Source organism: Alternaria dauci, chromosome 1 (assembly GCF_042100115.1).
Source record: "Alternaria dauci strain A2016 chromosome 1, whole genome shotgun sequence".
Classification (NCBI taxonomy): Eukaryota; Fungi; Ascomycota; class Dothideomycetes; order Pleosporales; family Pleosporaceae; genus Alternaria; species Alternaria dauci.
In genome coordinates, this window is record NC_091272.1 from 645,683 (window position 1) to 672,699 (window position 27,017).

The 27,017-nt window shown below is 51.1% G+C and overlaps 8 protein-coding genes across 8 annotated transcripts; 5 read left to right on the top strand and 3 right to left on the bottom strand.

Moving 5' to 3' along the window:
• Window positions 1–161: 161 nt before the first annotated feature.
• ACET3X_000198 (uncharacterized protein) lies at window positions 162–2,054 on the top strand. The gene is made up of 5 exons (XM_069447315.1): window positions 162–422; window positions 470–608; window positions 660–925; window positions 991–1,318; window positions 1,373–2,054. Exons 1-5 carry the CDS (start codon window positions 178–180, stop codon window positions 1,925–1,927), a joined length of 1,533 nt encoding a protein of 510 aa, XP_069310440.1. The 5' UTR covers window positions 162–177; the 3' UTR covers window positions 1,928–2,054.
• Window positions 2,055–4,253: 2,199 nt separating this feature from the next.
• On the top strand, window positions 4,254–5,788 carry ACET3X_000199 (uncharacterized protein; the record flags this gene model as incomplete). Its single annotated transcript, XM_069447326.1, has 7 exons — window positions 4,254–4,460; window positions 4,517–4,589; window positions 4,638–4,684; window positions 4,732–4,910; window positions 4,965–5,168; window positions 5,217–5,284; window positions 5,340–5,788. 7 exons carry the CDS (start codon window positions 4,254–4,256, stop codon window positions 5,786–5,788), a joined length of 1,227 nt encoding a protein of 408 aa, XP_069310441.1.
• Window positions 5,789–8,744: 2,956 nt separating this feature from the next.
• Window positions 8,745–12,175, top strand: ACET3X_000200 (uncharacterized protein; the record flags this gene model as incomplete). The annotated part of the gene is made up of 4 exons (XM_069447339.1): window positions 8,745–9,124; window positions 9,174–10,303; window positions 10,352–10,599; window positions 10,649–12,175. The coding sequence occupies 4 exons, from the start codon at window positions 8,745–8,747 to the stop codon at window positions 12,173–12,175; spliced, it is 3,285 nt and encodes a 1,094-aa protein (XP_069310442.1).
• Window positions 12,176–13,091: 916 nt separating this feature from the next.
• ACET3X_000201 (uncharacterized protein) lies at window positions 13,092–14,116 on the bottom strand (the record flags this gene model as incomplete). Its single annotated transcript, XM_069447350.1, has 2 exons — window positions 13,092–13,888; window positions 13,948–14,116. The coding sequence occupies 2 exons, from the start codon at window positions 14,114–14,116 to the stop codon at window positions 13,092–13,094; spliced, it is 966 nt and encodes a 321-aa protein (XP_069310443.1).
• A 997-nt stretch (window positions 14,117–15,113) lies between these two features.
• ACET3X_000202 (uncharacterized protein) lies at window positions 15,114–16,040 on the bottom strand (the record flags this gene model as incomplete). Its single annotated transcript, XM_069447361.1, has 2 exons — window positions 15,114–15,612; window positions 15,664–16,040. 2 exons carry the CDS (start codon window positions 16,038–16,040, stop codon window positions 15,114–15,116), a joined length of 876 nt encoding a protein of 291 aa, XP_069310444.1.
• Window positions 16,041–17,482: 1,442 nt separating this feature from the next.
• Window positions 17,483–19,314, bottom strand: ACET3X_000203 (uncharacterized protein; the record flags this gene model as incomplete). Its single annotated transcript, XM_069447372.1, has 3 exons — window positions 17,483–18,712; window positions 18,769–18,998; window positions 19,056–19,314. 3 exons carry the CDS (start codon window positions 19,312–19,314, stop codon window positions 17,483–17,485), a joined length of 1,719 nt encoding a protein of 572 aa, XP_069310445.1.
• Window positions 19,315–23,279: 3,965 nt separating this feature from the next.
• ACET3X_000204 (uncharacterized protein) lies at window positions 23,280–24,569 on the top strand (the record flags this gene model as incomplete). Its single annotated transcript, XM_069447383.1, has 2 exons — window positions 23,280–23,572; window positions 23,621–24,569. The coding sequence occupies 2 exons, from the start codon at window positions 23,280–23,282 to the stop codon at window positions 24,567–24,569; spliced, it is 1,242 nt and encodes a 413-aa protein (XP_069310446.1).
• Window positions 24,570–25,579: 1,010 nt separating this feature from the next.
• Window positions 25,580–26,870, top strand: ACET3X_000205 (uncharacterized protein; the record flags this gene model as incomplete). The annotated part of the gene is made up of 3 exons (XM_069447394.1): window positions 25,580–25,700; window positions 25,756–25,937; window positions 25,986–26,870. 3 exons carry the CDS (start codon window positions 25,580–25,582, stop codon window positions 26,868–26,870), a joined length of 1,188 nt encoding a protein of 395 aa, XP_069310447.1.
• Window positions 26,871–27,017: the final 147 nt, after the last annotated feature.

Below are 27,017 nucleotides of genomic sequence, written 5' to 3' on the forward strand. Positions count from 1 at the left end.
CTTCCACTGTGCAGCAGCCACTTGCCACTGGCGTGCCGAGTGCCATGCTGGCATGCCAAAGTCGTACGAAGTCTTGGCTATGGCGAAGAGGGCTTGCCTTGCTTGTTTGATAAAGCCGTGGTTTGCGCCAGTACTCTTGATCCAGAGACACACGCTTCATGCCGATAGTGCACAAACATGGGTCAACCTCAAGACGTCTCCACGGAAGTCAATCTTGCAACGACCGTCATCCAGTCTGACGAAGAGCTGAAGACAAAGCCGCACAAGTGGTATTACTACCTTTGGGATACCTTGGATAAGCCCAAAGAAGAACGATGGTTCATGTTCAAGCTCGACGCTGCTTTGCTCACTTTTGCGTCTCTGGGGTACTTTATCAAGTACCTTGACCAGTCGAATATCAACAGCGCCTTCGTGTCTGGAATGTATGTTTCAATCATTCGTCGAAGAATGCGGGCTGACATTGCAACAGGAAAGAGGATCTTGGGCTGTACGGCAACCAGCTCAACTACATGCAAACTTGCTGGACGGTTGGCTATGTCATTGGCGAAATCCCCAGCAACATCATCTTAACTCGAGTGCGCCCATCAATATGGATACCAGCTATGGAGGTACGGATCCCTAGTAGTGCAGGAGTGGGGACTAAATGCTAACAGCAACAGCTTACATGGGCCGTCTTGACGTTCTGTCTTTGCCGCGCCAACAATGCGGAGACCCTCTACGCCCTGCGCTTTCTCATTGGCCTTGCTGAAAGTACCTTCTACCCAGGCATGCAGTATATCATTGGATCTTGGTATCGAAGAGAAGAGCTCGCGAAGAGATCCTGCATCTTTCACACCAGCGGTGCCATCGCAACCATGTTCTCCGGTTATCTGATGGCTGGTGCATACAAGCTCAATGGACGCGGTGGTTTCAAGGGCTGGCAGTGGTAAGAAACATGCCCTTACGAACTGCATGTGAGACATACACTGACTTTGTACACGCAACTTGTAGGCTGTTCATCATAGACGGTATTATCTCAGTACCAATCGCATTGCTTGGCTTCTTCGCTTTGCCAGATCTTCCTGACATCTCCAAGCCCTTCTACTTGACAAAAGATGAAGTCGCATTCGCCCAGAGGCGTATGGAGCTCGAAGGCCGGCAAAAGCGGAAGCCTTATACCAGTGCCAAGATCAAGAAGATCTTTACATCGTGGCATATCTGGGCTCTTGTTTTACTTTATGTGTTCTTCAACAACGGTTCTTCGGGTGGACAACCAGTATTCCAGCAGTTCCTCAAAGCCAGCACGAACCCGAAATATACCGTCACCGAGATCAATACGGTAAGTATTGCCATATCGTCGTGCCTTAGGAGCTTTTGTTGATATAGTCCGTAGTACCCAACCATTACCAACGCTGTGCAAGTCGTTACCACACTCTTGTATGCATGGACGAGCGATAGCATCCTCAAAGGATCTAGATGGCAACCGATCGTCTTCGGCGGATGCGTAAATATCCTATGCTCTACCAGTCTTGCGATCTGGGACATCCCCATGAAATGGAAGTGGGCTTGCTACATCCTTTCCGGTTTCGGTGGTGGTCTGTCCGGTTTGTGCTTTGCATGGGCCCACGAAATCTGCACGCACGACAACGAGGAACGAGCCATCGTTGTGGCAGCTATGAATGAGATGGCTTATGTATTACAGGCGTGGCTACCACTCCTCGTCTGGAAGCAGGTGGAGGCACCTGAGTATCGCAAGGGTTTCATTACGGTCACATTCTTGAGTGCTGGGATGATTGCGACTGCGCTGATAATTCGGCTGTTACATGCGAAAGAGGTGGCCAAGAGACAATATTCCCAAACGGTCGATCATGATGAGCGAACCAGTTCTGAGGAGGAAACATCAGGAGCGAGGAGTGATGACAACCTCCACCAGGTCAAGGCGCCCTGATCGTTGTCCTTACTCAATGGTATTGAAAGATCGGGACATTGTGGTTACGGTATCTCTGATGGTATTGTCAGGCTGCTTGGGTCGGTCGTGGAATCGAAGGTTTACACGTATATTGTTCATAGTTAATGCCATGCGATGTTCAACATGGATTTTTTTTTTTGCGGACATGACGTGTCCTAGTCTCAGTGCCCGTAGCTTGCGGCTTCTCAAGAACGTCTTTTTTCTCGAAATTGTTGGTATATAGATATCTTTTATTTGAGTCGTAACTGACGGGAACGATTTCGTCGGCATGCCTACTATCAATGGCAAACTTGGGCCCGCCGGCGTACTCAGGTTCCTTCAAAATATATCAGTACATGATTTTACCAGCCTCGTCCACCCTGCCGTACATTGTGCCCTTGATGCAGAGCACTGTTTGTTCACTGGGTTCTGCGACGATCGCAGCCGTTGCGTTTCCCCACACGCGCTCTAAGGACAATTTGTGTCGTCGATGCCCAACTTCCCTGCAACCTCTATAAGATCCCATCGCGGAGCATAAGATCTGTACTCTATTTTTCTTTGAAGTCCTGGGATCTTCGCAGTCTTCGAGGCCTAGTCCATCGTAATTGACGGGAATGTATAATGCGAGCGAAGGCGGTCAGCCGCGAATATACCTCGTCGGTTGTCAACCAAGACAGTGTCAGAATGAATTTCTCCGATGCTCCACTTAATTTGGAAAGTAAGTATAGATTCTGGATACCTTTTTGCCGGCATGCGAAAGATCGGTTCAAGTATTGCAGTATGGAGCGTGCATTTCGCACGGTTTAATTTGGTGGCTGGTGAGATTCCCGAACCGAGATGCAGATCTGTACCTAGGTACGCATGGGGAAGCACGGAGGTCGCCGATGACGTACGTGCTCTTCGCGACGAGGTACACGAACTTCAGAAAAGGAGGAGATGCATCATGTAGAAAAGTGGTAAGTCGCACTGCGATAAGACCTCGGCAATGCGCTGTAAGCGTATCTAGCCTGTGGCATATTGACACTAAATATGGGGGGTTATTGTTGCATCTGTGGTGGTGGTGAGCTGAGAGACGCGCCAAGCCATGCCATCAGCGCCATGAACCGTGGCTTCAACCGTAGCTTCGTTTCTGCCGCTGTCACCACAACCTCGGTAGAAACACGAACCTTAAGCAACTGCCGGATAACAACGACTCGAATTCCTTTTAACTTTCCATCTCTACCGTTTGAGGATTCTGTAGGCTGTCTCGGTCAAAAGTGTCCATATCGAGTCATGTTCGACCGTCATCCCGCCCCCAATCTCCACGAGCCATGTACACGGGATACGACCCGCTTCTTTCATACCATGCAGGTGCACCGCTCAAGGCTGGTCCCTGGATGCGGAATGCACCAATGTTTCCGATTATCCTTGCGAGCACGGGAGCTTACTATAGGGTTGTTCTATGACGTTCGATGACACGTCCCGCCTTATCTCTGGTGCCCCTGTGCTAACTCAGGCAAGTCCGTCAGATCAAGCGAGCTATCTGGCTCTCTGCCGACCTTTAAGACTATGTTGAGCACGTGCGGGACGGCTGCATAATTGAACCACTGCAATTGGCTCTCAACCCGAGAATCCCTCTGGGGTTCTCCATGTCGCCGACCCTCACCGTTGTGCCCAACAGCGCGGTCGAGATCTTAATACCGAGATTGATGATATTTCGGAGGATGAGAGAATGGGGTAAGAACGCATTGGTCTTTCAACGGTTTTGCGTCCACGTGTGGTGCCGTGGGAACTATAGGGAGATCAGTACGATCATCGTACCCACCCACCTGGAGATGCTTGCTACATAGTGTAGCCAGGATGAATTGCGCGACCTTGCAGTACCGCGCGTATCTTCTGCTTGACGGGCGTCTTTATGCTGCATGCCCACAGTTGGTTGATTCCTTGACGGCACCCAGGTAGAACGTTCTCATCGCTCATTCCGAAGGCATCCCGCCCACAAGATGCCACGACAAGCCACACAATGACGAAAAGGCCCGAGTGTTTTTAGCCGCACAATCAGCTTAAGTTGTCTAGGCCAGTCGTCCTCTCGGGCGGTGGTGTCATTTCAAGCAGGTGCCAGGAAAGCGCCACTCACACTATGCAAGGGACGTGCATAGCTCACTTCAGCTACGTTTCACGTCCTGCTCCTACAGGCCGCGGGATAGCTGGTGTGTATGCCGGCTCCTACTTTAAGCATGTCGGTTATAACAGCCGAGGGCGCTCCCGAGGATTCAGGATTGCTTTTGTGCTATCCGCAGACCACCCATGTGGTTGTTGTGACTCTCTGCGCCTGGGTAAACACGAAATGACTTCAAGATTTCCAACGCCAGAGGAGTCCGCATTGTTTCCGCCGCCCAACTATGTCGATCCAGTCAACCAGTTGCCATTGGCGATGGCCGTGTTGATTCCTATGACTGTTCTCGTCATTGGTTTCATCTCTTGTCGGTTCTACTGTCGAACGGTTCTCGTCAACACACTGGGCTGGGACGACTGGGCGATGCTGGTAGCATCTGTAAGTAATACACCGTCTGGTCTGGCGAATTTAGGACTGAACACTGAAGTATACAGGTGATGTCTGTTGGGAGCAACATCATGCTCATCATATCGATGCTGCCAGAATACCAGATGGGGTACCATCTATGTGGGTAAACCGAGGTCGTTCGGGTTTACCACCACTTACGCTCAGCAGGGGATATCAGTCCATCGCGACTTTCTGGAACGATGAAGTCTGCACAGGTATGCTGCGCGACACGACGTGATCACCTAAGCTAATAGCAATGTAGATGGGCATGGCGACTCAACTGCTCTTCACAGCCATCATCACCTTTATGAAGGTCGCGATTCTTCTCACCTACTTCCGCATCTTTCCGTCAAGATTGGACAAGTGGTTTTGCCGTTTGATGATCTTCTACACGGTAGCTTTAAACACGGCCTGCTTTTTCGTCACCTTGTTCCAATGCTCGTAAGTACTTATCTCCAACCCACATACTATGCAACAGGCTCACGATCAGTCCAGACCGGCAAGCACTTACTGGGAGATATTCAAGTACATCAACACGGCTAAATGCCTCAATATCAAGGCCATCTACTACTTCCACTCGGCACAGAACACTTTCAGTGATTTTGTCATATTTTTGTGGCCTGCAAGGAACCTTCTGAACGTCCAAATATCGCTCCGTCAGCGCGTGACGTTGACAAGCATGTTTTCGCTAGGTGTTATGTGAGTCGGCCGTTTGCGGTCATCTGATTGGGATTAACATGTGAACAGTGTTTGCATTGCCGGTATTGTGCGACTGTACTATACCCATCGATACTTAGAATCCTTCGATGTTTTCTGTAGGTACCGCTCGAACTTGGGGTTGCAACGACAGCTGGCTGACATTGTGCACAGGGTATGGAGCTACCAGCTTCATTATCATGTCCGTAGAAAGTGGTGTCGGTGTCGTGTGCGGCTGCCTTCCAGGCTGCAAGCCACTGATGAACAAGATGTTCCCTCGCGCATTCGGCAATACGTCCCAGTCATCGTCTCGTCGTCGCCCATCGGCAAACTTCCTTTCAAAAAAGCTGTCTTCCTCTTCGGCAGCAAATTCTGAGCAGGGGTCATATCGCATGCAACCTCTCCAATCCCGTCCCGATAACCGACGCGATATAACCCCAGAGAAGCGATCGCAGCCATACGTTAAGAAGCAGCTGCCTGTGCCACCACAACCGTCGTACCAGAGTCTGCGCCCACCCAGTGGGACAACCTTTACCAGCAGGAGACAGGCTGAAGCGTACAAGGAGCTACAAGATAATGAGAGCGATTCGAGTATAGAGATTTTCCTTTTGCAGCGTAATTAAGAATTGTATATTGTGCATAACAAGAAAGAAAATATTGATCCAGATGAAGACAACAAAATGCGCACCCTGCAACAAAGCGTGGGTTACACCAAAAACGATAACCTGATACCAATCATGCTACCAACATCATGAGCTACACCCCGTTTGCCAGATTCGTCTCCATCGCCCCCAAATCCATCGCGGGAGCTAGGTGATAGTCAGACCCGACCTTTTGAGTGCACAAATAACGACGCGTCGCGTGTCAGACGGATCTGCGGAATGACGGCTCGCATGCAGTCTACCCCACTTTGCGTGCTTGTCATCTCGCCTCACTACGTCTCGTCGTTCAGCCTATGCCTGATGCCTGACAAATAATTCATCGCCACATTGAACTACATTTTGGGGCGGCATGACCTTTCGGGAAGGTACTCGTAGAATTTAAGATAATGAGCTAGAAGATACATCGCTATTTAGTACTATTACCCATGGTACCAATTGTAACCTAACATAAAAACGGTGTATGCACAACGCGACCATTTCAATTGATCACAACGTCTCCCTGCTTCCAGCGGTCGTCGTCTTCCACGTATGTATCCAATTGAAATGTGCCCACACGTACATAAGTTTCCATGCTGCTTGGCTTCGCTTTCAATATCAGCCCTTTATGAAGCGTGATTTTAGCTAGTAGCACAGCATGATCTCCCCTAGTAAACTCGTCCCATTGACCGGAAATGTCGCTCCACTCTTTTCCAGATTCGGGATCCACAAAGAGTAGAAGTGGAAAACTTTCTTCCGAGTCCTCTTGTATTGTCGTAGACCACGAGTTGTCGACTAAGTCCTTCGGCCACCATGGCGAAGAAGGGTTCTCATGTCTGGTAACCCTAGCATGAAGCGTAAATGTTCGAAGGCTGAGTTGAGCATCAACAACGTCGCTGAAGTCGTCGTCAGACGTGCTAGTATTTATTGAGACATCGAGTGTTTGGTAGGCGGCATGACCTTCGTAGTCTCTAAGACTGATAGGCCCCTGCATGGATGCCCAAGACCAAGATGGAGCCGCGGATTCAGCGGGTCGAATGGCTATTGGAAAGAGCTTGTCGTCATTGAGGGTCTCCCAAAGCAACTGACTTGGCAAGTGTTCCGCCCAAAGACCAGCATAGTATCGTGCAGATGAAGCCTGCTTGAACTTTCTGGCGATTGCCGAGATAGCGCGCAACCTATCGGTACTATAGCTCAAGCTTAGACGACTGTAATGCATAACGATTTTATTCCACATAGTCAGAAACTCTATACCGTCAACTGGAAAGGTAAACCAATTAGCGGGAAGGTCGAGTGAATGACCAGTTCCATGTACGGCGAAGGTTTCAGAGTTGGTAATCCAACCATCTGTCTCCGGGACAATTTCCTCCGTGCGATTTGAGCTGCACAGATACCGCAGCTGATGTGTTCCAAACTCCAGGATGCGAGGCGAAAGGATTTGTTCTTGGAAGCACCACCCACGTTGGTGGATCGGCTCTGCAATTCCAACATCTCTGCCCGCCCAGAGAACTACGGAGCCTATCTGGCCGTCGTTGCAAATGTAAGGCAAACGATATCCCCTCTCTCTCGATATATATCGGGACTTTAGGAATCCATCCTGAACTGCAGGACTTCGTGATGCTAGTAGGGTAACATGCGCCTTGGAGTAGATGTTACCCATTCTGGCAAGTTCCATACCTTTGTCGGCGTCGTCATCCTGAACTATGCAAAGTGCATCTACCCAGAGAAATTCTAGCCCAAGCTCGGCTGCTACAATTATGGCATCTTTGATAGTTTGGGGAAGATCGCGAAATGAGATCTCAGACTGCCAGGAAGCTAGATTGCTCTTGATCAACTTGACCTTCTGATCTCCCCCCCAACAGTAGCTCAAAGTAGCATATTTTGGCCACGAAATGTAAGTTGTATCGACTAGACACAAATCTGGATACACGGTGGTGGCTGATTCTGTAGGCTGTTGGTATATTTTGACCAGCCGACGGGGTTTCAAGGATTGGGCATCGCTCGTTACGGGCCGGTTGCTGTCGAACTCACGGGCAGCACATGCTTTATGCGTGCTGCAACATGTATGCAACCACGTGCGAGCTTTAGACATGGTTTCCGTGGATGACGGAGTCAAATTCGGCGGCCTTTGTTTGATATCCGCAGCAGCCACGTCGCTGGGGTCCATTATTAGCGCACCGATCGAGCGGAGAAGCCGTGTTCCGAGGAATACGTACTCAGCTTCTGCACACAACACTAGCTTTCGATCAAATTCCTTGTTGTCTGTGTATTGGCTGATCTCTTCAACCCAGTCCAATGCTAGTTGCTCTTCAGAAGCATGCGTGTAGTAGGCTCGCAATTGGCTGTCCGCTGTTGTATCCGGCCGGCGTAGGGTAACAAGCCACTTCATCAACTCGCAGCCATGCTTTGCCAGTTCAATTGCCTCGCCATACCAAAGATCGAACCAATAGCCCCAGTTATGGCCAGTGGTTGACCACGGGTCGGTGATCTCCTCCCATGAACCTCGATTGTTGAAGATCAGCTTGGATTGGCAGATGTCGCAGGCGTGTGGCTGACTGGGTACCAGCATGTCTTTCAAGCCTGCACCGGCATGATGTAGCGAAAGAAAGCGGTCAGTATGCGGCCAGACGGCGTACGAAGTGAGAGGGATGAAAGACGGGCGCTTACGTCTGATTAGGGATGAGACCGGTGCGGGGGCGAGGTGCCCCACTTTGCGCTGTCGCTTCCTCGCGTCACCGCGCCACCGCCTGTCGTTCATCCTCAGCCTTCTCGCTGTTGCCTTACAAACAACAAAAATCCCAGCATATTACTTGGAACACACTGCAATCTTTGACATTGTGCACATTCGAGTCGAGCCCAGCGTATCGTGTAGATCGCTGAGCTCGTCGCACGCGTCGCGCCTTTCGTCCAGTTCGGAAGCCTCACTCAGCCATTCAGAATAATGTCCAACGCACCTCGAGGCGGCGGAGACAGAGGCCGCGGTGGAGACAGAGGTCGCGGTGGAGACAGAGGTCGCGGTGGAGACAGAGGTCGCGGTGGAGGAGACAGGGGCCGGGGCGGTTTCCACGGTGATCGTGGTGATCGTGGTGATCGTGGAGGCGGCCGCGGCGGTGGAAGGGGTGACTTTGGAGGTCGAGGAAGAGGAGAAAGCGGCTTTCGCGGAGATCGAGGTGGCGGCTTTCGTGGCGATAGGGGAGGTGGTTTCCGGGGGGACCGAGGTGGGGGTTTTCGAGGCGATAGAGGCGGAGGTGGAGGTCGTGGTGGTAGAGGAGGCTATAGCGGACCGCCCGGGGGTGGCCAACAAGGCATCCAGGCCTTCTCGTAAGTTGCAAATTCACGTTTGTGCCTGTCAGGCTTAACATGCATGTAGCAACCCCCAGCCACAAGACCCAAAGGTCGCTAAGGTCGAAGATGCTTTGCACCCCATTGGGAAGAAAGGGCTTGATCTGAGCACCTTGAAGCTCAAAGAAGGCAATCCGACTAGGCCTGGATATGGCACTAGGGGTATCAAGGTGGAGCTCACTGCAAACTACGTTGAGTTGCTACCACCATCAAACATGGTATTGTATCGCTACGATGTCGACGTTCAGCCCGAAGCGACTGGAAGGAAGCGGCACAGAATCATCGAGCTTCTACTCCAGACGCCAGAAATGGCCATACACAAAGCCGACATTGCAACCGACTTTCGCGCAACCATGGTTTCAAAGACCAAGTTCAAGCATGACGACGACATCTTCGAGATTCAGTTTCGGTCCGAAGGCGAGGACGAACCGGCAGCGAACGCCACCGTATACAAAGTCCGCGTCAAATACACAAAGGCTTTAAGCATTGGCGAGTTGGTCAACTGGATGAACTCAACCAACATTGGTCAGTCATTTGATGATAAGCAAGAGCTGACACAAGCGCTCAACATCTTTCTGAATCACTACGCCAAGTCGGCAAACAATCTTGCCACGATAGGGTCGACGAAAAGCTTTTCCTTGAGCCAGAATGCGATGAAAGCTGATCTGGGCGCTGGACTCAATGTCATTCGCGGTTTCTTCTCAAGTGTGCGTGTTGCAACGGCTCGCATCTTGGTCAATATCAATGTCAGCCATGGAGCGTTTTACCACGACGGACCCCTACCAGCCCTTATGGGAAGCTATGGTACCTGGAATACAAGCGCCCTGGAGAAGTTCCTCAAGCTGGTTCGGGTTCAGACAACTCATCTCCCGAAGAAGTTGAACAAAGCTGGCCATGTTATTCTGCGAATCAAGACCATTTTTGGACTTGCTAGGAAGGACGATGGACATAAATTGGCGAACAGGCCACGCATCAAGGGGCATGGAGCAGGCGCCAAGGACGTTGAGTTCTGGCTCGATAGCGATGCCGGCTCTTCTGGTGCACCCAAGACGGAAGCAGGTACTTCGAAGGGCAAAAGCAAAGGAAAGGCCCAGCCGAAAGGACCAGCACCTTCGGGAACGGGCCGATACATCAGTGTATATGACTTCTTCAAGACAAGTATGCTCTTATCCACCTTTATTGTATCACGATACTAACATCATATAGCGTACAACATCACCCTTCAACGCCCTGAGCTACCCGTAGTCAACTGTGGCAACCGAGAGAACCCGATGTACCTCCCGGCAGAGGTTTGCGTTGTCGTTCCGGGCCAGGCATCAAAAGCTAAGCTTGACGCTGGCCAGACACAGCAGATGATTCGATACGCTGTTCGTAAGCCATGGGAAAATGCGAAGTCGATTCTTGATGAGGGTGTGCCGACCGTTGGTCTGGATCAGACTACCAACATACTTTTGGTAGGCCGCAGGCTTTGCCATCAAATTCTTACATGCTAACTATTCTTAGCGCTCTTTTGGTCTTACCATCACGCCGGGTCTAGTCAAAGTACCAGGTCGAGTTCTTCCCGGTCCCAGAGTAATTTACCAACAAAACAAAACGGCCTCCATCGACCAGAAATTTGGTCGTTGGAACATGATGAATATCAAGTTCCATACCGGTACCAGACTAGCGAAGTGGTCGACTGTCATGATCACTCTTCCAAATAAACAAGGCTCTTTCGACGCCCAGGCTCTGACTGCGGTCATGCAGGAGTTCCATCAGGGCTTACTCAAGGTTGGTGTCATGGCTGAGAGGCCTATGCCTGTGCAACGTCTCCAGCTCCAACACCCAGATGACCCTTCTCTTGGTTCCTTCTTACGAAAGGAGGCCGACCGTGTCGATCTTTTGTTCGTTGTGTTGCCAGAGGTAAACACAACTTTGTACAAGCGTATCAAAACACTCGCGGACAAAGACTTTGGTCTTCACACCATCTGTTCTGTGGGCTCCAAGCTCTGGAAAGATAGAGGACGGGATCAATACATTGCCAACGTCGCGCTGAAGTTTAATCTGAAGTTGGGTGGCATCAATCAGATTGTCGAGAAAACGAACTTGGGCATAATTGAAGGAGACAAAACCATGGTAGTCGGTATCGACGTTACTCATCCATCGCCTGGCTCGGCTTCCAACGCACCATCGGTATCGGCAATGGTCGCATCCGTGGACAGGTTCCTTGGCCAATGGCCTGCTACTTTGCGTATCCAGCGTGGAAAACAGGAAAACGTCGACGATCTTGCCGAAATGCTCAAATCACGACTCAACCTATGGAAGAGTAAAGGCAAGGACCACCAGGGCAAACTCCACCAAGTTTTCCCTGAGAATATTCTTATCTACCGTGATGGTGTATCAGAAGGACAGTACGATATGGTGCTCTCACAAGAGCTTCCCCAGTTGCGGAAAGCATGCGAGGCAGTGTACCCAGCAACTGATACTAAGAAGGGTCTGCCGCGATTCACGATCGTTATATGTGGCAAACGACACAAGACACGCTTCTACCCAACAGCCCAGAAAGATTGCGACGGAAATCCTGACCTTGGCAAGAGCTCCGGCAATACGAAGCCCGGCACTGTCGTCGATCGCGGCGTAACTGAAGCCCGCAATTGGGATTTCTTCCTCCAAGCACACGCCGCACTCCAGGGCACGGCTCGTCCCTGCCATTACTACATTGTGCACGACGAGATATTTCGCCAGGTCTACGCGAAACAGGTTCCGGCGCCGTTTGGTAACATCGCCGATATTGTCGAAGATCTCACGCACAATATGTGCTACCTGTTCGGTCGTGCGACGAAAGCTGTCAGCCTCTGCCCACCAGCTTACTATGCTGACCTGGCTTGTGAACGCGCGCGTTGCTATCTGGCGAATCTGTTCGACACGCCGACGCCGAGTGCAGCACCTTCCATGGCTGAAACCTCTGTAGCTGGGGGCGCGGGACAGGCTCCAAATGCGGCGGATGTACAGATTCACCAGAAAATCAGGGACACCATGTTCTACATCTAGGTGATAGACTCATGGCCGTGCCGCACCACATAAGAAACAGGCAAGCCTGTTTAAAACTCTAATCATTCGCTTTATATCATTAGACTGAACAAATCACGGCCAGACGGGGAAACTCTTCGACTGGCGTGTGATCACCGTAACAGAATATCGATCGGAGGAAGGAAGAGATGGAAAGTTGGATAGGACAACATGGTGGGATACAAATTGAGAGGGCGTTGGATGATACTTCATTACTACATAGAAGCTGCATAACAGCTAAATACACTCGTTTCACATGATTCTTCTCTTCTTCCGCGACTTTGATTTTCCTCACAACCGAGGCACGTATCCCGAGTTGTTAGGCGGTGCATCAATCTAAGCTGCCATCTAGCAAGTTACCTGGTCCGCTGCTACCAGCCTCATACTATACGGCCGACCCTCACAGATGGCGGTTGATTCTCGCGACTGTAGGCCCTGCAACCTGCTCCGTATTTTGTTGCGATAACATTCTGGTCTATGATGTCACGCTGCTCCATCCACTCGCCAATGCGCTTCTCAGAATCCCCCGGATCTTACATGCTCGAGGTGTCGATGAAGCTGCCGCCAAGGTCAAAATAGGTGTCTAACAGAGAGACGGCATCCTCGCTGACACCAAACGGTCTGCTCCGTGAGCTGCCAATGATGTTTCTGCCTAGTGCAATGGATGAAACCTTGACATCGGCAGTAGACGATAAGACGTGAGGTGTTCCATGCCATTCGCGTCGTGTCGAGCGAGAGCAGCGTAGTCGTTATGGTTGGCGGTTCTGGCACTTGGACGATAGATGTGACGGAGCGTGATCGCGTTATATAGGTATAGTTTCGTTACCTCCATTCCCTGGCGTCATGCATGCAGGGTCCGCTCCACACACGCTCTGCTGACACCCTTGTCATAACACCGTTAGCGGAACTGATCTGGCAAACTCTTCAGCATCATGTTATGCCACTGCTGTGGCGTGATCGGCTTCTCGCCCCGTGTTCCGCGCCAGTAGTTTGTGGCTTCGTACACCTCGGGACATCCGCTGAGCAACCAGCCCCACTTCTCGAGGAATCCCGGATCGATTTCCCAGCTGCGATAATCTTCTGGAGGACCCCATACTATCAATATTGGTTTGCGATCTAGATGGTTGTATTCGCAGACATCGATGCATAGCTCGTCTTCATAGTCAATGGGCTCTGTCCATTGAAATGCCAGGAGCATGTTGTCGCGCACTTTGGGCCAGGGGAACAGATCAAGCCAGGGATGGTGCTTTATGGATCTCTGTAATTGAGTAGGCTGTAGACATGCAGGCCATCCTGCTGCAGCTTCCGAGCCCAAGAGTGGGCCCTGCTTGTTCAGCGGCGAGATGCCATACCAATCATAGTACTGCGCTGTAACTCCCAGTAAACCGGCATTCCGCGCGAGACCACTAGCTACGTTGTACTTGAGAAGGAGTGGCAAGTGTGACAAGGCGGGAGTCCCTTGCATGTAGCTGGCATATGCATGTTCAGAGAAGCGCTGCATAAGCTCTTTCACTCTAGGATGAGCGGCCATGCATGACTTTTGCGTTATTGTACCATCTGGTTCGTTAGAACCATCTTTGCATGTGTCGGACGTGCTGCATTCACGACCCGATGCATCGCTCTCGTGGAACTCGTCCGGCCCAACGACACGGTGTGGTTGTTTGATGGCGGCTTTCTTCTCTTGTGCACGATTTCCTGCAAGATGTCAGGTTATGTTCTTTGTTCCTGACCCGCTAACCGGCAGTGCCACTCACTCCGTGCTCGCTGGTTTAGGCGATTCTGTAATTTTCGCCTTTCAACGGGATTCGTTACACCCATCCAATCTTCTTTCTCGCTGCGCAGCTCTGGTCGATGAGACGACCAAGCGAACTCGATAAGAGCATCTGAATGGCTGGAATCTGATGGCGTCGGAGTTGCTGACATTGCGGCAAGGGAAGATCGTGTTTGAGGTTGTTATGCTCCGAGTGAATGCGAGCATATATGCAGATGGATGACGGTTCGCAAATCGGACCTTTGCATTCGAGCCCCGCTTCGAGAAACAGCATAGCCGCATCATGTTTCAAGGTATTAGCGGGGATTTGAGGTCTAGTATGGGCTGATGGTGCTTCGATGGGCGTCAGCAGCCTGCATAAAGTCCACGTTAGCTTCCATTAGTGCCTGAGCTGATGCGCCGGTGCCATGAGAACGGCGGCTAGACCCACTACCGACTCGTTTTCGCACTCGCGCTCGGTATTCGGTCAAGTGTATAGTAGAACAAGTGCGCGATTCCCTAGTCGTAATCATGGGTAGATATAAAGAACGCGCATTACTGCCATTCTCAACACATGTATACCTGTATCCAGCGTTTCAAACAGAGTTCAGATATAGTTAAACAAGGCGCATAATGCTTCGACTTGCACCAGCCTCAACTGCTCGGATTTCGCGGCTATCTCCGTTCATCAAATCTTATTCATGCGAAGCTTGGCCTTCTTGTCGCCGATGCTTCCTAATTCCGACAGAAAATTAGTACGTACGCTGTGGCTCAGTCAGTGTCTTAAATTGATCACGCGTCGGATCCGTAGCTCTCTAGTCTTGATTCGTTCCCGCCAAAAGTGGTTGTATTTCATTTATTGGTTTTACCGCTTGGCCGTCGGAAGTTAGAAGACTTTCTTTTGTCGGCTATGCTTTTCTTTCCATCCGTCTCATAATGTCCAATGAGTGAACCACCTCCTACGGCCTAAACTTTACATTCTCGTTTTTGCGGTATCCACAGGTCACAGAGAGTTTGACGGAGAGCGTCACTTGAACACTGCTAAGTTCTGTCAGTCAAAGGCCTACCCGCTAGCAGTCCATCGGAAATGCAACCGCTGGCATAGATTTACTCACTTCATCTCCATCCTATACTTGCGCTCTGATTCCGGACTGCTCGAGCATGTCTGTTCTATTTACCAGCAGCAGGAACGCGGTCGAGCGGAACGGTCTCGTTATCTCGGATTAGGACTGCTGGCCGATCATATTCGAAAACAATCTCTAGTGCCGGTCTGCTTTGGGTAAGGAACTCAAGGAACTCGCGACGGAAAGCCTCATGGTAGACGCCACGGAATTCGAGGTATCGTAGCTTCGGAACGAAGGTTTTGTCATTTAGCCACTCGAGTGTGCTATTGAGACGTATGCGCTTGGACTTCTGGCCTTGGACTACTGTCAGAGTGACGGATTCGATGTTCGCGCAGTTTTTGAGAATTGTTGGGAATGCGGTACGGGTGAGCTTGGATGTGCCATGGAGAGCGATAACCTCTAGTTGAGGAAGGGCTTTGGTGAGCTTCTCCACGCCAGCGCTTGTGATCTCAATTGCCTCCTTTCTTTCAGGATCACCGGCGATGAACACGCGGACTGCGGCCCGGAATGCAGCATCTGCATTCGCGATGACGTCAATGAGGGTGCTGAATATCATCAGCAAAAGTGACTACGGTCTCGGCCAGAGTACGACATACTCGTCTACGTTGATACCAGGAGCAAAAACAAGCTTTTGAACAGGTTTTGCGGTGCTATCAAACTTGGTAGATGCATCTACATGCAGCGTCTGCTCATCGGGGACTGCAGCGGGCTGATATTCGATGGGCTGCCCTTTTCTGGCCTTTGCACGCTTCTCGAAGTCGGAGTATTTTTCAGCCGGAGGTTGAGCCTCCAGACGTGCATCCCATTTCTCCTTTGGCTCATCCCAGGGTCCGTAAGGCTGGCTGGCCGGAATGTCCTCATCAGGACTCGTGTCCGACCCCGCCTGCCGTTCCTCAATCACCTTGAGGCGTTGGAGCTCTCTCTCCTTCTCCTTCTGCTTCTTCTTTTTGGCTGATCCGGAAAGTGGTGCCATGGTGTTTGTAGGTATGCGACGTTTCGTGACTCGAAGAAGCCAGGTGTTGAGGTACGGAAAGAAGAGAATACCGGAAGGCGGGGGTTCCCACTATTTCCACCCACTTGCCGTAAGAGGCTTAGCCATATCGTGGCCCTTTGGCAGCTCAAGCTTTACGCCCCGCATCTGCTACTCTCTTGTCCTCACTAAGCATCGTAGTCGTAGTATTACAACTACTGCAATATGTCTCACAGTAACATAGTCGCGTGTCAACACGACCGGCAACCCATCACCTCTTCATACCACATCAGTGCCAAGAAGATGATGTAGCTAGGGGGACTGAGTACATCACATCGACTGGCAGCTCAGTTCTTCATATGTTGAACTTCTTAGGCACACCAGACTTGGGATAGCTAGTTGATTTCATCAGGCCTGTTTTGTTGGCTCGCAAGAATGAACTGGCCGAGAGCGAGCAGGCGCGGATTTATTCCTTTGGAAACAAGATTGGTTGATCGATATCTCTGGCCCGGAGCAGTGTTGTCCGGAGGAGCCACATACAACAATACTGTGTTTTGAGAAGAGAGCACGCGATATCAGCGTCAACAACTTTGAGCTTCCTCATGCTCCCTAGCGCTGGCTGCCTGAGGGAGCCACGGTGATGACTCATAACGAGTCTAGGCTTCCATCTGTACTCCTTGATGCGTCCAGTGTATTCATAAACGAAGCTATAGCAAAGAAAGCCTTGGATTATTGCAAACCAGCGGAATCCTATCCTCGAACCTCAGAATGTCACCATACGACTTTCACTTGTCGACTCCTCGTCTGTACCTTTCCTACGGCGACCCATCTTCCGACGCACACTGCGATTTTGTCTTGGAGCTCCTCCATGGTGCTCCCTCCCTCCGACGGCATCCAAACATAGTTGAGGAAGTACCAGATCGCGAAGCCGTGAGGAAGATCATGGGTAATGGGGATGAGAAACTCCGCACGGAGGGCTATGGACGTTACATAGTCAGCTTGAAACCAGACGCGGGAAATGAAGATGGGAAGGCCGGTATTCCATTCTCCCAAAGGGAATTGGAACACATCGGATATGTTACCATGCAACTTGGTCGTATCCCAGGTGAACAAGCACCTACCATACCGGATCTAGGCTTCAGCATGATTGAGCGTTATCATGGCAAAGGGTACGCAACGGAAGCTGCACAAGGCTTGATGAAATACTTTGCCGACGAGAAGGGCGTGAAAGAGATCGCGGGTATGACTGATGCCGACAACGAAGAAGCGCGAAGATTATTCAGAAGATTGGGGTTCACGAACCATGGGGTGAGAAGTGTAAAGGGTGTTCGATGGTCAGGTGAGGAGCTCGATGTAGATGTTTGGACATGGGGATTGGAAGACGGTAGAAAGTTAGAGGACATTGGGCTTTAATCTAATCCGCACGTGATACAATATATCGCCCCTTAGTTGTCCTGGACCTGGCTTGAAGATCGAGGAGACACATGTGTTCCAGCTTCAACCTTATCTCCACCACTTTTACCATCGAGCGATAGGCTCCCCGCTTCAGTATCGACCTCGACCCCTTCCAAATACTCAAAGCCGGTTATGATACGTGGGACGAGCGTCTCCTCAGCTGGGAAGAAGAGGTTGCAAACGTAGTACAAAAAGATAGACAAAAAGAAACCATAAAGCCAATTGAATGTAAAGAGATTCTGCAAGCCGGCTGCAAGCTTCAATTTCGGGTTCACTTTGTTGGCCAATCCTGGTAGCAGAGGGATGATGGTAACGAATGTGGCAACAACAGCGCGCCAGTTTGTGCCGTAGCGACCATATCGGTAAATACCATGTGGATCATACAAGGCAGGCACGTCGTACTTTCTGTGCTTGACTATCCAGTAGTCGGTGAATAGGATACCTGCCATAGGCGCCATGAAGATTGCATATGCGCTCATGAAGTTTAGGAACGCTTTTCCAGAAGCCACGATGATCCAAGGGCACAGGGCCCAGCCGCCGATGAAAGCCACAAGAATGGAGCCGCGGCGCACGTTGATGTACTTCGGTGCGAGCGTCGTGGCGTCATTGGCGAAAGACACGGCGTTTGCACTGATGTTAACGCTGAGTTGCCCAAGTAACCAAATCGAAGCACAGAAGAAAGCTGCCGCACGACCACCAGAAGTGTCCATCCAGGTATCGATGATCTGCAGCGGTGTCCAATAAGCCGTGCCCCAGATCTGCTGAGCGGCTGATGCGGAGACAATCCCCATAAGAGCGACCATGGTCTTGAAGAACGGGATTACCGGCAGCTGCCAGTATTGTGCTTTAGGGTCCTTGCTAAAGCGTGAGAAGTCGGGAATATTGACAGCGAGAGTGCTGTATCCCCCAGTGATGCTAGTCATGCTTGACAGCCAGAGCCAAGCTCTCTCAGCACCATGCACTGAAGCTGGACGCGTGAAAAAGGTCCCATTTCCACCTGCTTTGACAGAAACCCACACAGTCATGCCAATGGCCACAGGAGGTAACAGTACAGTCTTTACCCAGAACATGTATTGCAGCCTATGTGTTGGAATGAGAAGGAACGGAAACTGGATGAGCCAATACAAGAAGTATGAGATCATTCCAGCTGTGGTAAGACCGACGGATGCTGGTAGATGGTTTGGAACATCTCGGAAGCTTGGCCAGATAGCATTCAACATCTAGAAAGGCAAGTCAGGTCAATTCGATATATTCTAGCTTGCTTGAGGATTCGTACCGCAGTGACACATGTACCTCCATTGGCTGTCTGTACGCCGAACCAGAACATGGCCAGGATACCTCTGCTCACGACAGCGAAGTAGCTGAACCAGTATCCGAAACTGGCACGAGATGCTATGGGAAATGGGATGTGTAAATTCGAGCCGATGGCGCCATTGAGAACAGTCGGCAGGGCGTTGCATATGCCTGCCACAAGTGTTATGAGCACAGCGTCAGTCGCCGTCAAGCCTACTTCCATCAGTACGGTATTCACAGAATTCAACGCAGCGGAGGACAAGCGCTTACCCAAGGTGAATATGGCTGATCCCGAGCTCCAAGTTGATATCGTGACGAGGTCACTGAACCAGTACGTTACGAAGGCACTTTTACCCCATGTGCGTTTTTCTGGAGGCACAGGCTCCATGTCCGCGTTAGTCCATACATCAGGTGGTGCGATGCCACTGTTCTGTTTGGAAAGCACCCAACTCGATGGTTGTGTCACCCGGAGCTTGACCTTCTCTTTTGCCGCATGGCTGCGATTGCGCAGGTTGGCCGGTGTCAGCATGATGATGAAGCTGTGTAGATTCAACACGTCGTCCGACAGTATGACAGCCTATATGAACCCTAGGGTGTTTGCGCTACATACTTGAATCAGTGTCCAAGATAGATAGGCATACTTGCGTTCCGTCGCACTGGGGGAAGATGGGGTAGCCTAGACCGGCCTTATCATCTGCGTCAACACGATTGGACAGACAATCATCGCTATCGGAGATTGTGCATCCCTCGTACAGCTCGCTATCGTGTTTCTGCATCCGAGAAAAGGTGTTCTGTGGTGATGCGACGCGTTGGGACGATATGGCAAGTGTACGCCACCTGGATAGGATGGTGCAGCCGAAACTCGGCCGGTGTCGCGCTGGGTAGCCCGCGCTTATCATACCGCGTCCTCCACCCCAACCATCTCGCATCCTCCGCGCTTATCATTTGGCGGCTTCGCCTCTCTCGAACCATGGCGGCAATCGAATTCGCTTCGAACCTTTCATTTGGTTTTGAACTGGCATGTCGGCTCAACCGCGAAGTCGGCTGACTTGCGCAGCTTGTGCAAGGAGGAAAGTCAAATGCAGCAAGACGGTACCCTGCGACAATTGCGTCAGGAGAGGCCAACAAGATACGTGTGGCGTCGACAACTTCCATCGCGACATAAGCCCTCCACCACCGTCTTCAGAGTCAAGAGCCCATGAGCTTGACTATCTGCGACAGCGAGTCGCACAGCTCGAAAGCGAGACGAGCCAGCGAAGCTCCATGGATGTTAGGACCCCACCCCGTAGTCTGCAACCCGACACGCCCCAACGTGGACTTGTTAACGTGTCCGCCGATGAGGCCGACGATTCGACCGTCTCGCGAGATGCTGCGACCGTGCTAGAGTTTTTGGCTTGGGGAAGGAGGAAAGACCCCGACTGCCACACTGTCGCCTCTCTTGAACCCGCCGATGACGTACCCGCCGAAGTTGGATCGGGTACACTAGAGGACTTGTCGCAACTTCCAGTGCTTCAACTCCTGCTACCGAGTTCACACCAAGTGCGACAGTTGGTCGACTATCATCGTGACTGTCTGCTGTGGTATCACGGCAGCTACTTCGCTCCCACTTTCCAGGCGCAGCTTCGCGATTTTTACGACAAGCATGACGGACTCATAAATCAGACCTCTGTGGATCTACAGTGGGTGGCCCTAATGTTCTCTATTCTCACTGCGAGTCTCGTTTGCGCACCTGATACGCGTGCGGAATCATGGGGTTTCGATCAGATCGAACGACAAAAGCTATCGCGGCGATGGTACCAGGCCATATACATCTGTCTCAACCGTGCAGATTATACGAGCAATTTGAGCATTCTCTCATGCCAGGCTATCGCTACGGCAACTGTCTCAGCTCATCTCTTGGGATTCAGTACGAAGCAGAGCATCCATCTTGCTACCGCGGTCCGCATTGCACAATCTTTGGGCATCCATCGTTTGGGATCAGATACTGGGAGAGGTAATGTATCGAACGAGACTGGTCGCCGGGTATGGTGTCAGCTTTGCAGCCAAGACTGGTTCAGCATACCTTTCTCAGAGAGCTATCTCATCAGCCCCAGGTACTCAACATCTGCACCACCCTCGAATAGCCACGACCATGATTTGCTTCCAGCCGATCCAGACATCCCTACCATCACTAGCTACTCTCGATTTCTGCGCGACATTGCAATAATCATGCCCCAACTTCAAGATGGCCTCATCTCATCTAATACACCCTATACTCGTTATGAGAAAGTCCTGCATTGGGACGCACGACTCCGCGGACTAGCTACCCGCGAAAGGCCGTTGTTCATGAAGAATACACCTTTGGATCCATCCTGGCCGGCGTGGGTACCTTGGGCGCGACGTGCTCTGGCCATCACCTCGAGTCACAAGATCATTATGATTCATCGCTCGTTTCTACTAGACAGCTTTGTCAACCCCGCCTTTGCATTTACCCGCCGGACATGCCTAGCAGCCTCGAAAACGATTATCAAGGAGTACAAGTGCCTCCTCGGGGAAGATGGTCCTACCTTGTGGATTCATCAAGCATTCGCCGTCGCTGCATCCATCACCTTGTTACTCGACGTACTCCATCATGACGTGTACGACAATGAAAGTTTGGAGCACCGCGAACTCGTTCAAGATATTATACAAATCCTTCAACTGCGCCCAGAGAGCATGATCGCTACGAGAGGTAGCAGGCTTCTTGAAGCTCTGGTTACTCAGACGTCTCAGGATATCCTAGCGCAGCGAAGGAGGAAACGTAATAGAGACGGCACATCCGTTACCAAATTCGATGTTTCGGCATTGGTGAAGGACTTTTATCGAACGAACAGTGGCAATGGAAACTCTTTGCCGCATAATATAGGCACGTCGCCTTGTCCGATTGAGCCGCGTTCCGTATACCACTCGCAAGAGGATGATCCAATCTCAGCAGGTTTTGGGCAATTAGAACCCAACTTTCCGTCATCAACGTCAGGTCTAGGAGGCACCAACTATTTCGATGATCTCTTATATCTAGCAAACCATGACTTTACAGGCGCTTGATCCACGGCCAGCATCCATTCACCATGGCATACTATTCTCTACAAAATGTGGAACGAAAGCTATATCACAAGTCGCTTTTTTTGACCATTGACATCAACACGCGGCATTTGCCATCTCACTAAGCCATGGTTTCGAATAGCTGTTGTATCGCTCTCTCAACGCCGGGAAGATCCTCCAATATCGGTTGATGTCCACTTTGAACAACGACGACCCAACTCCTTCCCCCAACCAGTGAGCTGAGACCTTTCGATCGCTCCACTGGGCTGATCATATCCTTGTCTCCTGCCACGAAGACAATAGGGCAGGTGATGTCTTTGTACTGCGGGTCAGTGTGACTAGTAGCCACGATAGCTTCACATATCTGCGCATAGGCTTCTGGATCTGCAGAGCTCACGTCAATCCGCACAGCTTCTCTAGCGGCCGGGTCTACTTTTCGGAATTGCCTATAAGTTTGTCGTCAGCGGATTCTCAAACATTCACCAGACTTCAAGCCACACATACGTGTCGTCGTAAAAGTTTGATTTGGTCGCGACAGTTGCCGCATAGCTGATGCCTTTCTCCCTCACCGCAGCCGCGAGGTCGAGCATGCGTTGCCGGACTGCTGGTATGTGGCCTGCCGCTCTACCAGGACCAATGAGTACGAGGCCTGTAACGATTTGCGGATATCTCGCGGCATAGTGCAAAGCAATAATGGCACCGAGAGAGTGTCCGATGATGACGACTCCGGATGAAGCTGGGTCGCTCGAAGTTCCTTGTAAAGATGCGACGAGGTCGCTCAAGTCGGCGACATGGCTTTTTATAGAAATTGGTTCTTCAGATTCTGCTAATGGTGTCTTTCCGAAGCCAGGAAAGTCGATGAGAACGAGGCTATGGGTCTGAGGCAAAGAGGATACGAGTGGCAAAAATGTCTCGGTTGAGCCACCCAATCCGTGTAGGCAGACTAGAAGCGGGCCAGAAGGGTTACCACCTTGCAGATAATGTGTCCTTGTACCAGAAGCCGTGATGAAGTACGAAGATGTAAGATTGCGGGCAATCATGTCGGAAGCATGGGAGTGATATCACAGGCCATGGACGAAGAACTCGTGGCTGTACAAATACGACAGCAAAGATCCTGTACAGCTGCGTCTTTGAACGATATGGATAGCTAAGTGACTTTCCTGGTGTGTCTAGAGGTTTGCGGAAGTGGATACTCGGCCGAGATACCGAAGGTGGCTGATCGGATCCCGAGGTGGTATCAATCCACCTAGCCCGCGATCGTCGCCCCGGAGTGGACATCATTCAACCTTGCTCCTAGCTGGCAACTAACACGTATCTGCCTAGCCTAAACTGTGCATTTCGTACAATCAGCAATGGTCTCCGGACTATCTAAGGGCCTTCTTGGTTGCAGTTTGAATATTTCGATACCCGATTCCTGTACAGCAACGCAACACAATGGTCGTTACAGCAGTCATAACTGAGGAGTCCAACTGCCTGCGCCTCAAAGCAGAGAAACCTATCCTCGATCTCCCGCACGCCGATACATCCACTGGACGCGTTGTGCCCATCAAACACGCGGAAGACAGCCAAGTAGACTTCGGCGCAGAGATCTACGGTATCGACCTGAACAACTTTACAGATGCAGACTTCGCATTCATTTCCGATGCCCTGCATAAGTGGAAATTGCTGGTTTTCAAACAGCAGCCACAGATGCTAAAGCCACAGCAACAATACTTGCTGACTGCAAAGTAAGTCGTTCATGTATACTCGATCTCCTCGTACCAACTTAGCCTTAGCTTCGACCGCGAGGAGACGACTGGTGGCTTTGCTCACGGTCATGACCCTTTCCTTACACACTATAACGGTGTCGATTTTTATGGTATTCCCAAGCGTCCAGCAATCCCAGTGCAACCACAAGTTCATATCCTTGGCCGCGGACCCGTTCCAGAAGGCCACTTCGGCTTCCCACCCGGCTTTGAAGTACAGGGTATCGACCACGAAGAATTTCATCTTCCACCACATATACCAGCGCAAGAACGCGAAGCCGGCGCCTCACGTTTCTACCAATGGCACTTCGATGGGTCTTTGTACGACATCCCTCCTCCACGCGTAGGCTGCCTTCTGGCTGTCCGTACCCCCAAGGGTCCAGATGTGACCGTGCGATGGGAGGATGAAGCAGGAACCCAGATGAAAATGGCGCCAGGAGCCACAGCAATGGTCGCTGGCAGCCGTGCGCTGGCTCTGCTCGACGAAGAGACCCGAAACATCGCAATGAATAGCAAAATCGAATACGCCCCACATGCTTTTGTGTGGATGTCAAAAGCACACAGCACCCGCCTTGGACATTCTATCGAGACTGAAGGACTTGAGATGCCGCTGGACAAACTGCCGAAGTGGGACAGAAGTAAAGTGTGTGTTTATCCCATCGTATGGACAAACCCGAAGACTGGTGAAAATTCACTGCAAGTTCATGGCCAAGGCGCGTTGAAGCTGTACCTCAAGAGCAGCCCGAATGGGCCAGAAACGGTCGTGGAGGACTTGCAAGAAGTCAGGGCGTTTCTCGATAAGATCATGCGGCCGGCGTTGCAGCCTGAGAATATCTACGCCCATCCGCATAAAGAGCAGGATGTCATCCTCTGGTATAACCGGGCACTATGGCATAGCATTACCGAGTTTCCGAAGTCTTATGGCCCGCGCGTAATGCATCAGTGCAATATAGCGGCCAGCGATCATCCTTCTGGTTAAGAGGAGAACCGCCAGAGTGTGTTTGTTGAAATAGAACATGTAATTTCTGGAGTATTAAACAAGACGAGTGCTACTCACTGAGATTCGCGTCATGCATATGTTGTTGTCTGGACGCGCCTGACCGTGATTGCGAACAATAGAGTCGATGACGTATGGCGAGTCATGCCACACCACCATTAGTCCACCAGCCCCCTCTGCCCGTCCGTCTTTGGATGTTCCCTGAAGCACAGTTCTGCACAAAATCTCGATTCGTTTTTCCTCGAGCCACGCAATACCATAGCGATGTCATTGTTTCGGCATGACGTCGGCTACTTGCGAAGCTCCTCTGGCGCGTCCGCACCGGGGAGCACGCGTCACGTCGTGTCAACCTCCTAGCCTTTTCACATACAACACGCAGAGGAAGAACATCACAAATCCCCGGTCACATTTTTCACCAACTCTCTACGCGGCTCATGCTTATCACGCGTGCGTCGGCAATGTGTCGCACAGTCTGTAACAATTGACGTTGCCCAGGTGTCGGAGTATGCTATTGACCATTGCCTTCAACCTCTACGCCAATGTAACCACCAATCGGCTCACCAAATCAGGCACCGCTAGGAAGTCGGCCGAGCGCGGAAACGTTCACGTTCGGGTTTCGGCCGCGATGCGGCAACCGATAAGATAACATGCTGCATGTCAGCCACTCCCGGCGGCTAGTTCCCCTCACGCTCGGCAATGCAACAATAGTATCAAGAACAGTTTGGACAAGGTCTATGATAAGATCCGAGCTCTTAGTCGGTGATGCGGGGACGACGTTTGAGTAAGAGTGGGTGAGTGGACATAATACCACACTCAGCATATATGCAGTAGAACAGTCATGCACTCAGGGACCATGTTTGCAGACGTGTATGACATCTGGCTTCGCATTTTCACCACTTGAGCTTTCGCTTCTTCTCTTCAAAGCTTCTCACAGGAGACCATACAAGAGGAAAATAGCTAGTTACCAAAGTTCACGACATCGACGGAGAACCATGGCGCCTGGTATCCTAGCCCCGGAGCCAACCTTTACGGTCAAGGAGATGGTGAGAAGTGCCAAGGAGAAGCACAACTTTGGGGCGGTCATTAACGATCTCGATCTTGATAACATCAGTGGTGAGTACAACATCGACTTGATGATGAAGTGCCATGAGCTGACGCTCTATTGTAGAGTCCGACGTGAAAGCACTATCTGATGCCATTTGGACCCACAAGCTGGTGGTTGTCAAGGGCCAGAAAGATCTCGCACCCATTAAGCAATGGGAGCTCGTCACACGCTTCGATCCAAAAGCACCTCACGTACACTCCCACGGTGACGTGAAGACCTTCCACAAGCAGGGCGGCTTACTGTCGGTATGAGAACCTTCATCCTGGGTGATGTGTCATACTGATTCGCCTCAGAAAGGACGTGATGTCGTCGGTATACCGGGTGCAGAAAACGTCCGTCTGATTGGCAAAGGCTACCAGGGAGCAGACCATTACGGTATCAAGGACACGACAATCAAGAAGGAAATCGCCCATGCATGGCACGACAAACCACTTCCAGCTGAAGAGTATGCTCAAGGCCATACACGCTTCCAGAGATGGCATATCGATGCACCGCTATACGCCCGCGACCCAGCCTGGTTCACAACGCTCCGCTGCATCAAGCGACCCACATCCCCTGAACTGACCATCCACTGGGATGACGGCAGCGGTCTGACCATGACGACCGAGCCAGGTCTGACCGCCTTCTTCAGCAACGTTCAGACATACGACATGATGACAGAGCAAGAAAAGAAGATTGCTGATCACTCATGGGTCGAGTACGCACCCCACCCATACCAGTGGATGGGTGATTGCAAAGCCCAACCTCACGGCTTAGGGGTAGTAAGCCAGGGTAAAGAGAAATCCTTGGAAGATCTTGGCCCTTACGATGAGAAAGACGTCAAGCGCTACCCGATGGTATGGGTTAACCCTGTAACGGGCGAACGGGCCTTCATGGTCCATGGTATTTGCGTCCGGCGAGCTTTTGTCCGCTCGAGCGAAGATGAGGAGCCGACTATCATCGAGGATGTAGCCGAGATTAGGGAGTGGCTCAAGCCGATCCAAGAACGCGTGCTCAAGCCAGAATACATCATGCTGCCGAGAGTAGAGGAGGGTGATATCATCATGTGGGCAAACTATCAAATGTTCCATACCGCGGTGGATTATCCGGATCACTGGGGTGCGAGGACAATGCATCAGGCTAATATTGGTGCGAGTAGCGGACCAGTTGGACCGGTGGTTATTCCAAGTGTCGCATAGTGAGAGGTAGTAACTTAGTATGGCACCAGTAAATACGGAAGATGAGATTTCAATCAGTGTACTTACAGGGTTTTCGTTCATGTAGCGTATGTGACGATAGCAAAGCCTGGTGGAGATATGCCCAAACATACCCGCAATTGCGTTCGC